General features: G+C 35.1%; 1 protein-coding gene across 3 annotated transcripts in view; it reads right to left on the bottom strand.

The window, feature by feature from the left end:
- KDM4C (lysine demethylase 4C) overlaps nucleotides 1–11,877 on the bottom strand; it is a 269,280-nt gene that overhangs the window by 139,016 nt on the left and 118,387 nt on the right. For all 3 annotated transcript variants that reach the window (XM_037730821.1, XM_037730820.1, XM_017506883.2), the window contains 3 exons: nucleotides 11,302–11,483; nucleotides 8,911–9,124; nucleotides 7,016–7,092 (listed from right to left, as the gene is read on the bottom strand). In XM_037730821.1, the coding sequence (XP_037586749.1) occupies nucleotides 7,016–7,092; nucleotides 8,911–9,124; nucleotides 11,302–11,483 (473 nt within the window). The remainder of the gene's footprint in view (nucleotides 1–7,015; nucleotides 7,093–8,910; nucleotides 9,125–11,301; nucleotides 11,484–11,877) is intronic.

Here is an 11,877-nt window from a genome sequence, read left to right as displayed (position 1 = left end):
AAAAAAAAAAAAGAAAAACAAAATTGATAAACCTCTACCCAGACTAAGAAAAAGGAGAGATCCAAATAAATAAAATCAGTGACAAAAAAAAAGACATTATAACTGATACTACAGAAATTCAAAGGATCATTAGTAGCTTCTAGGAGCAACTATATGCCAATAAATAGGAAAATCTACAAGAAATGGATAAATTCCTAGCAATATTCAACTTACTAAGATTGAACCATAAAGAAATCCAAAACCCAAACAGACCAATAACACATAATGAGATCAAAGCCATAATAAAAAGTCTCCCAGTAAAGAAAAGCCCAGGACCCAATGGCTTCACTGCTGAATTCCACCAAACATTTAAATAAGAATATCAATCCTACCATAACGCTTCCAAAAAGTAGAGGAAGAAGAAACACTTCAAAGCTCACTCTGTGAAGACATTATTACCCTGATACCAAAACCAGACAAAGGAAATATCAAAAAATGAAAACCACAGGCCAATATCCCTGATGAAAACTGATGCAGGAATCTTCAAAAAAATCCTAGCAAACCAAATTCAACAACACACTAAAAAGATCATTCATCATGACCAAGTGGGATTTATCCTAGAAATGCAAGGATGATTCAACATATGCAAATCAACCAATGTGATACACCATATGATTAGAATGAAGGATAAAAACCATATGATCAGCCAGGTGCAGTGGCTTATACCTGTAATCCCAGAACTTCAGCAGGCCCAGCCTGGTGGATCACTTGAGGCTAGGAGTTCAAGATGAGCTTGGCCAAATGTTGAAACCCTGTCTCTACTAAAAATATAAAAATTAGCCAGGTGGTGTGGTGGCACATGCCTGTAATCCCAGCTACGTGGGAGGCTGAGGCTAGAGAATCGCTTGAACCCGAGAGCAACAGAGCCAGACTCTGTCTCAAAAATAAATAAACAAATAACACACAAAAAACAAAAACCAAAAACCATACGTTCAATGCAATTGATGCTGAAAAGGCATCTGATAAAGCCCAACATCCCTTCATGAAAAATAACCCTCAAAAAAACTGGGTACAGAAGGTACATATCTCAACACGGTAAAAGCCATATATGACCAATCCACAGCTAAATTTAAACCCATCATTTTAAACAGTGAAAAACTGAAAGCCTTTCCTCTAAGACCTGGAACACAACAAGGATTCCTACTTTCACTACTGTTATTCAACACTGGAAACCCTAGCTAGCATAATCAGAAAAGAAGAAATAGATGGTATGCAAATTGGAAAGGAAGAATTCAAATTATCCTTGTTTGCAAATGATAATAATCTTGCACTGGAAAAAACTTGAAGGCTACATCAAAAAACTTTTAGAACTGATAAAATTCAGTAAAGGTGCAGAAAATCAACATATAAAAACCAGGAGCATTTCTATATGCCAACAGTGAACAATCTAAAAAAGAAATCAAGAAAGTAATTCCATTTACATTAGCTACAAAGAAAAGTAAATACTTAGTATTTAACTTGACCAGAGAAGTGAAACAGCTCTACAATGAAAACTATAAAACATTAATGCAAAAAATGAAGAGGTAAGAAAAAAATGGAAAGATATTCCATGTTCATGAACTGGAAGGATCAGTACTGTTAAAATGTCAACACAACCTAAAGCTAGCTAAGGATTCAATGCAATCCCTACCAAAATACTAATGACATTCTTCACAGAAATAGAAAAAAGTCCTAAAATTTATATAGAATCACAAAAGACCCAGAACAACCAAAACTATCCTAAGCAAAAAGAACAAAAATGGAAGAATCATATTAGTTAACTTGAAATTATAATACAGAGCTCTAGTAAACAAAATGGTATGGTAATGGTTTAAAAACAGACACTTAGATCACTGGAAGAGAATAGAGAACCCAGAGGTAAATCCATACAGCTAGATCAGTGGAAAAGAATAGGGAACTGAGAGAAAGACATTTCTGAATTCTCTATTCTCCATACAGCTACAGTAAACTCATTTTCAAAAAATTGACAAGAATATATACTGGGAAAAGGACAGTATCTTCAATAAATGGTGCTGGGAAAACTAGATATTTATATGCAAAAGAATGAAATTTGACCCCTATTTCTTTCCATATACAAAAATCAAATCAAAATGGATTACAGGCTTAAATCTAAGACTTGAAACTATAAAACTAGTAATAGAAAATATTGAGGAAATTCCCCAGAATATTGGTCTTAGCAAAAATTTCTTCAGTAATACCCCACAAACACAGGTAACCAAAGTGAAAATAGATAAATGGGATCACATCAAGTTTAAAAGCTTCTGCACAGTAAAGAAAAATATTGAAGACTCAACTCACAGAAAGGCAGAAAATTTTGACAAAGGAATAATAACTAGAATATAAAAGGAGCTCAAATAACACTACAGGAAAAAAATCTCACAATCTGATTAAAAAATGGGCAGAAGATGTGAATGGACATTTCTCAAAAGAAAATATACAGATGACAAACAGGTGTATGAAAAGGTGCTTGACCATTGACATTATTCACAAAATTAGAAAAAACTAACTGAATACATGGAGACAGAGACTAGGCGGTTAGTTACTAGAGGCTAGGAAGGATATTGGGGGTGGGGAGAATCGGAACGGTTAACAGGAACAAAAAAAAAAAAAAAAAAGAAAAAAACCTAGTATTTGCTACACAACAGGGTGACTACAGTCAAAAATAATTTAATTGTACATTTTAAAATAACTCAATGAGTATAACTAGATTGTTTGTAACACAAAGCATAGATGCTTGAAATGACGTATACCGTATTTCACCTGATGTGGTTATACATTGCATGCCTATCAAAGTATCTCATGCAATCCATAAATACATACACCTACAACTTACCTACAAAAATAACAAATAAAAATATTTTATAAAAAGTAGTGAGATATAAATGAAGTCAAAATAACAAGACAGCAATATCAGATACTAATATCAGAGTGTTGACTTTGGATACCTAAAATCTGGATTTGGTAATGTTTGGAATGTGCTCTAAAATGATTATATAATAAAGGAGCAAAAATTGCTCCAAAAGGAATAACATAAACCAAAAAGAATTTCAATCAAACAGAGCTGAAAATGATATAACAAAGCTGGTTTATAACCCATAAGTCAAATGCTATAGCTTTCCCATAGCTTTCAGATAATTTTATCTATTTATTTGGGTAATACTGAAATAGGGTAAAGCAGGGACTCAAAGCAATGATATCTAATTAGAATTATGAAGTATATAACTTGTATCCAAGGATTGACAGTTATTTGTGGAGTTCTTTGTATCATTTCATTTCAGTTGAGGTTGGGCATACAGCCATAATCCTAGAATCCAAATTAGGGTGCAATAAAAAATTGTAACTAATTCTCCTCAAGCATACACAATTGAAGCTGCAATGTAATTTTTGGCTTTTATTTTAATTGACGTGAATGGAAAAGTAAGAAAATGGGAGCACAATGAATCAGAGTCAGGTCTAAACCTAACCATTAGAAATGGTGAAGACAAAGAAAGTCACAGATAAAGATCTGGCCCACATCACTATGATCTCTATCTTCATAATTTGAGTCCAGAGTGACATCTACTCTTTAGAATGGGAAAATAGAAAGAGAGCAGATCTATGCTTATTGACTCCAGTCACGCATACACCCTCCACTTTCTTTCTTGCCCAGATTGACGCTGATAAAACTTGCTACATTTTAACATAAATGTATTTATTTATGCCTAGTAATGAGCGAAATAATCATAAATGTCTTTACTTCAAAAATATTACTAACTCTATGATATAGTACTTTTATAATAAAGTCTCTTTTTAAAAAGAATCTTTAAAAAACAGAATTTTTATAGATACAATTCTCACCTCATAAAAAATGAACATGAGGTGTTCAAAAACACTTACCATAAAAGGTAATACCAATAGGACAATTACATTTGTTGCATAATCATGTGTCTCAAACTAAATATGATACAGGAATATTTTACATTCCTGATGTATAACCTTAACTTCACAAGGCAGGTTTTAAAAAAAAATTCCAGGAAATAATTAAGAATGAGAGTCAGTGAACTACAAGCCCACAATGAAATATCAACTGATTTCAGCTGCACTATTTGATTTCCAAGAGCTTCTTCAGAGGCTAGGGCTCCTCTGGAGTGTAAAACTGAAAATATAAGACTGATTGCTGAAGAAGTCAGGTTTAAGGTCTTTTAAAATGCAATCATTGCAGCCACAAAATTTAAAGAAATCATACTTAAGTGTTTAGTAAAAATTAATATTGCAACACTCACTGCCACACTAAATCACAGGGTTAAAGGCAGAATATCAATACTGTCAGTTACTTCTCTACAATAATTAAACTTCATTCAATTATTTTTCAACAGAAATAGGAAGGGAGGTTCACAGACAAAGTACGCTCAAATGGATATGCTGAAAAAACAACTGGATTCCACTGTGAATTCAGAACACTTACAGGTAGATATAGGAAATTATGTAGGTCTAAAAATCATTGTAATGTTTGACTCAAGAGTTCCCAGTTCAATTGCAAACTGATAGAGATCTACATAGTTTCAATATTAAAATACAAATGGCAAGATTGTATTTTTTGAGGGGGCAAGGAGTTAAAATTAATAGATGCTTTAAATCTATTCCAAAGAGTGATTAATCATAGTACTTTCTGTATAAAACATGCTACATGAAAACAGCGTAATCAATCAGAACCAGCTTTACATCAGGGTGAGTGGCCTAGGCCTGGCCCTGGGTCTGCCATGCAAAGGACAATGGTACCTTGGACAACAGGACTGCTCAGTGTGTGAGCACAGGAGCCAGGCAGTAACTGTGGATGGAATAGAGAACTCTTAATGCCTTGGTGAGCTGGATTAGATAATCTCTAGTTTCTAAACTTATGATTCATGGTAAAGGAGAGAACATCACGGCCAAACTGATTCTGCAATACTCTATGTTGGCTCACGTACTAAGAATAGGACCTATATAATAAATAAGAGGTTCATATATTTATCTAGTTCAGATTAGAATCGGGACTTCCTGGCTGTGTTAAATATGCCTTACATTTATTAACATAATAATCACATGAAAGGAAATATGATCATGTGTCACATAAAGGTATTTTGGTCAAAGATGGACTGCATTCATGACAGTAGTCCCATAAGATTGTAAGGCTGTGTTTCTTTTGTACCTTTTCTACATTCAGGTACACAAATACTTACCATAGTGTTATAATTTCCTACACTACTCCGGACAATATGTATACATAGTATACCCCAGGTATCTGGTGACTATACCATCCAGGTTTGTATAGTAGGAGCAATTGGCTATATACCATCTAGCTAGGCGTGTAGTAGGTGATACCATCCAGGTTTGTATAAGCACACTGTATGATGTTCACACAATGACAAAATTGCCTAATGATACACTTCTCAGAATGTACCCCTGTCATTAAGTAATGTATAACTGTACCAAAATGTTTCCTGTGCCCACTGATGCAGGGACTTCTTAAATGGGAGATAAAACCTCTAACATTAAATATACCAGATTATTTGGACCATAAAGAATGTCCATACTTTTCTCCCTTCTTTTACTCTCCAAAGTGAATGCCAGCAATAAAAAAGATACCCCTCTCAGACTTACTGAGAACTAAATATACACAGTCATGACAAAAATTTTCATCATGCAAGGCGTATTGTTTATATTGTCATTCAGATTTTTAACTTCAGTTGCAAGGAAGTGTAATTCTTGTCATTAGAGATCATTGAGGAATAAAGTAAATGCTGCTACTACAGCTGAAATCATCAAGCTGAGCACCTGCTCTGAGCTCATGAGTGAGAGATACACTGTTGAGGTCTGATTGTTCTTCACCTTCAAGAATATATTGATTCCTCTTGAAAGACATATATTTTTTATTCTTTCAACTTTGAGAATCAATTGAAAGACAATTTTTAAGAAAAATTAAGGTAGAACTTAATCAGATGGCAACATATTTGACATAGATTATTGGAATGAAAATCAAAGATTCAAAGTAAGCTAAATTTCTTTATTATTATTATTATTGTTGTTGTTGTTGTTATTTTCTTCTGCCCCATAAAATCTGCAGGAAAGTAGTAAGGTAAATTTTTAACAAGATCCTTAGGAAAAACAATTTAGATCAAGAGAAGTCATTGTCTCTAAAATCATTTGTTATTAAATGTTCTATCTAAACTTCACAGCAATGCCTGGCACAGACCAGAAACTCTAAAATTTATTAAGGTATAAATTTAAGGGATGAATAAATGGGGAAAGATCTCACGTTAGCTGAAAAATTGGATACTATGGCCAGGAACAGTGGCTCATGCCTATAAGGCCAGCACTTTGGGAGGCCAAGTTGAGAGGATCACTTGAGCCCAGCAATTCAAGAACAGCCTGGGCAACATAGTGAGACCTTGTCTCTGCAAAATAATTAAAAAATTAGCCAGGAATGGTGGCAAATGTCTATAGTCCCAGCTACCTGGGAAGCTGATGGGAAGATCACTTGAGCCCCGGAGTTCATGATTGTACCACCGCACTCCAATCTGGATGACGGAGTGAGACCTTGTCTCAATAAAAGGAAAAGAAAAGTTGGATATGAATATGGTTTCTTCAGGGGTCACTGAAGATACCCCCACCCTGACTGTTACTTGAAATACTTATTTTCAAGTACTGCAAAATATTCCTGGATAAGAAAATGAAGCAAAATTCTGAGGCCTTGAAAATGTAAATGTGGACATAACAAACTGACAGTCTATGCAGATTCCTAAGTGTAAGACTGACACTTAGAAATGTACCTAATATTTCTACAATAGATGCAGAACCAACAGGTAAGATGCTTTTGAGAGGGAAGACTAGAAACACAAGGAAGTGTGGGATTGTACTTATAAGACCCTGAGCAATCTTATCTTTTACTTGACTCAAATGTGTCTACCGTGGGTAGGGTGAGAAGAAAGGTTAAGCAATACTAAAATAAGCCACTTACTGCTGTCCATGCATTTCTTTTGCACCGAGCACACAGCCATCCATCAGAGATCTCATGAGAAGGAATACCATAACAGCCTATAAAATAATAGTATGTAACCATGCATTAGGTCTTTTTCACCTTTAAAATATTGTAGATCTCAGTACTGAAATAAATAAAAATAGGACACTAGCCTACCACAGTGTCTTGATTCCTACTGCACAGAACAAAACATAAGCAAGGTGAATGTGAGTCTTATTGATAACTAATAACAACAGTTATAGAGAATACTTATGGAACATCTTCAATGGGTAATAAAATTTTAAACTGTCAAGTCTAGTAGTTTCTTCATGCACAGACATCTCAAAGTAAGTTGTAATCCATAGGACAAGGTTAAAAAATGTTAAAAATAATAAAATAAATACATTTTGACCTAATATTTTTAATTAATATAATTTTAAATTAATTCAAGAATTAAGTTTATCTACCTTTAACCTCAATGATAGGGCAAATGCTGCAAATTCAGAGTTCACAATGAAGGAGTATTTTCAATTCAATTTGTCTTTTCAGTTCATGCCTGACCCAAAGTAACTATCTAAGGGGATGGCTGATGGTGCAAATATACATAGCAATTATATGGCATCATAGAACACATGCCACTCTGACTTCTTGAGATAACAGAATTTTGAAATATTTAAATGAGTAATTTTTAATATCTCTGATATTAAAATTCCCTCCTTATAAGAGGGTTAAGATTTAATGAGTAATTTTTTTTAAATTTCTATAACATTTGAGATGGAAACAAAATAACAGAAATGTAATTTCCCGAGGAAAAAAACCTATCATAGATAACCATGCCCATAAAATACTGACTTAAAGTATATGTGTATAAAATAGTATGGCTACACTGTATAGCTGCTACATTCAGAAATCAGATTGTATCCCAATTATTTTGTGTCCTGGTACTTTACCTATTGTATACACATAATAATGTAAGGTGTGTGTGTGTGTATTACAAATTGCCTTTAATACAAAAAGATGGCTATTATTACATTTCAAGCAGATGGTGTTTGAATCCCTTGAGGAAGTAGATAGTATCTAATTAATAAATGATAGATGGAAACTGTTTCAACTCTAATATAAGGTGATTATTACTCCGAGGTAAATATAGAAGATAATATCTATATTATAAACCATGCAAACTACATTGATAGAGACAGGCCATACCTAAGTGTGTTACTAGAATATGTAATTTAGTAAGATCTAGAATACTAAAATGCCTTAAAATAGAGTTGCAGTATATGAGATCCCATTTATATATTTTATAGGATTTACATAGCAGACCAATAAATATTTACCACTTAGCCAATTGTTAAAAATAATAAAATGAAATAGGTAATGAGACTATCTCAGTCCAGGGGTAAAATAACTGTAATGACTATCTCCCCTGGAAGGCAACAGAGATTTTTACCCTTATGAAATACAAAAAATTTAACTTAGTACAATTCTCAGAATAACCGAAGGAACATTCATTTCTCTTTTAGAATTCACAAAGAAAAACAGTCATCAATCAATATCAGACTTTCAAATTAAGTTTTTATAAACTAGATCTTAAAGTAAGTAAAATTTAAGCATGTGAAAGGAAACCTCATGATGGAACTCTCATCTAGACCCCAAACAAACCAACCAACAAAAAAACCCCAGAACTGCTCTCCAATTATACTACATTAAAGAGGTGGAAAAAGAATGAATATACTAACTCATACTTTTACTAGAAGAAATGTGAAAAAGAATGATATAACCATTAAGAATGCCAATAGTCCATGCAACAGATTGACAGGTTCTAAAAAAGTGAGAAATAAAGATGATGTGAAATGCTGAAAAGCTAGTGATTGATGAATTATAGATCCATTTACTTGCATGAACCCGTACGCAGCACTTTGCACAGGAAATCAGAAGACTTGTTCCATCCTCTTCAAGAAAGGCATTGGGTGGAGAATATTCTATATTTTCTTCACTATAAATAAAACACATCTCTGGTATGAGGGGCTTAGTCTTTCCTTCAGACATAACGACTTCATCTAATTTTGTCTCCCATCTAGCATCATTTTCTTCATTGCTGCTATCTGGCTGAAAAACACAACATTTCCACATGAGTGAAAAACATGGAAAAGAGCTCATCATTCTGGTCACTCAAATCCACTAACTCCTGTTCCAGACGCTAACTTCTAACTTTTGTTCTTCCAGTTGTTCTTGACCAAACTACTCGTTTTTTATCAACGTTCCACCTCAGACTCCCACCCAAAAGCTAACCTCCAGGAACAAGACAATATTCTATATGTCTTGTTCATATAAGAAAGTGGCTAGCTATTAAAAATGTGTCTTTCCAAAATCAGTTCATGGAAAGCATCAATTCTTTTGCTTCTTCATATGCACTAGTGAACAGATCGGCTTTCACTTACTGAAGAATCATACCTTGCTACACTTGAAGGAATGTGCAAAGACCCGAGTTTTTATCTGTGCAGCAGTATTAAGAGAGGCTTTAAGGGGTTTTGCCTCATCACACTATTTGTAAGCAAGAGAGAGAGAGAACTGGCACATGTCACTAAATAAGAAAGGATAATGTATCAAACAAAATTATCAACTCATACCAAAAGATATAAAAAATATGTTTAGTATTTACTTGAAACTATAAGTAATGAATTACCTTACAGATTTTATATTACTAAATCTCCCCAAATCTTATGATTTTAGTTAGAATTTTTAATTATTGAGAAATATAGACAGATTATAATGTAGAAATAATAATCAATAAGTAGTTAAAACACAGAAATTCAATGACTAAAGGAAGAGAAAAATAATGTTTATCACTCACCAGTGCCACATTAAAAAACATAAAGGGAATAAATTATTTCCTCTGTTTACAAAGGTCTGAAAATATTAAGATATCACACATTTTCTTGCTTTGAAATGTCTGAACAGTTTATTTTTATAAGAAACTCTAAATCTTGAGTAAAGTATTTCTATTTCTATAAATAAAAATATAACCTAAAACACAATGTTCATGTCAATATATTTCACAATATATTATACCTTAAAATGAACTACACGGTGGAACCCTTACGAGACTCCTAAAGATCATTTCAACTCTTTGAGTGCTGAGGACCGTGACCTTTCATAAGCTGAGGTGCTATCGGTATAATATCTATGCAATAATGCTGAAAACAACATCAAGCACAGCTGGCTGGTGAGGCTGAACTGGAAAATTTAGTATATATGAGTCTTGGCTGTGTCTTTTGCATGTTCCACATTTCAGGAAGGTGAAAGAAACATTTAAAATTTGGGCCTAGGGCTGATGTTTCTATTATTTGAGAATGACATTTTTTTTTTTTTTTTTTTTTTTTTTGAGTCGGAGTTTCGCTTTTGTTACCCAGGCTGGAGTGCAATGGCGCGATCTCAGCTCACCGCAACCTCCGCCTCCTGGGTTCAGGCAATTCTCCTGCCTCAGCCTCCTGAGTAGCTGGGATTACAGGCACGCGCCGCCATGCCCAGCTAATTTTTTGTATGTTTAGTAGAGAAGGGGTTTCACCATGTTGACCAGGATGGTCTCGATCTCTTGACCTCGTGATCCACCCGCCTCGGCCACCCACAGTGCTGGGATTACAGGCTTGAGCCACCGCGCCCAGCCAAGAATGACATTTTCAAACAAAAAACAGAGATTAAGTCTAAACTCTCTCTCTTTGAAAGCGTCTACCATTGGTAAGCTTTAAGTTCTGTGTTTCTTGGTAAAAGACGTGGAAAAGTTGAAAGTACCCCTCCCATGGAATAAAATAAGATAAAAAAGATTTGAGACACCAAGGTGGGAGGATCGCCTGAGGCCAGGAGTTCAAGAGTAGTCTAGGCAACTCAGTGAGACCCAGTCTCTACAAAAAATAAAAAATAAATTTAAAAAGTTAGCCAGGCATGGTGGCTCACACCTATGGTCCTAGCTACTGTGGAAGCTGAGGCAGGAGGATCGCTTGAGCCAGAGTATGAGGCTGCAGGGAGTCATGACTGTGCCATTGCACTTCAGTGTGGGCAACAGAGCACAACCCTATCTCAAAACAAAAAGATAAAGTACTTTCAGAAAAGTGTCTCCCAAGGAGGACGTAGATCTGTTTGTGGTTCTGTGAAGGCCATCAGCTATCTAAGGATGACTGTCTTCCTTATGTGCAAAGGATGCCCACAGCAATTTACAGTGATCCTGTGGTTATGGTCACACAGAAAACACAGCAGTGAATGGAACTGTGACAGCATCTCCCCTTTACCTTGTGGTACGGCATGAGCAGAGTGCAGATGGCACAGTGTGGCTTCATCCTGGCCACTGTTGCATTATACTCTTGCTCCGCGGCGAAGTTAGGGGACTTCGTCTGCCAAAGGTGGATGAGAGGCTTCGCCCAAGACTCTGTTTCTTCCACTTCCTCCTCAATGGACAGAACCTCAGGCAATTCTTAAGGGAGAAGGCATGAAAATACCGTGAACATGGGAACCAGGGAAAACCATCACCCTGGATACAAAAGACGCAAACATTCAACAGAATCTGTGATATTAAGGCCAGAAACCAAATCTATTTTGTCTTTCAAATAAATCCTGAGAGAGGCAAAATAAGGGGAGTCGCTTTACAATCGTCCTCAGGCCTCAAACACTAGATCGGATCTCAAGGCCAGATAACCGCCCTCATTTTGTGACCCTCCCATCCCTGACAGTATAAATAACTACCCCATCCCCTCCTTCCCACATTACTCCTTCCGTGTCTCTCCTGCTACGGTAAAAGCTCCAGTACTAAAACAGGTTTATGTGTATGAGATTATCTTCCAGTTATCAGAGAACTTCACAACCCAGAA

The sequence above is a fragment of the Cebus imitator genome, unplaced genomic scaffold (assembly GCF_001604975.1).
Source record: "Cebus imitator isolate Cc_AM_T3 unplaced genomic scaffold, Cebus_imitator-1.0 Scaffold364, whole genome shotgun sequence".
Classification (NCBI taxonomy): Eukaryota; Metazoa; Chordata; class Mammalia; order Primates; family Cebidae; genus Cebus; species Cebus imitator.
The sequence above is the reverse complement of the archived record's forward strand: the minus strand, read 5'-3'. Positions and strand labels throughout refer to the sequence as shown.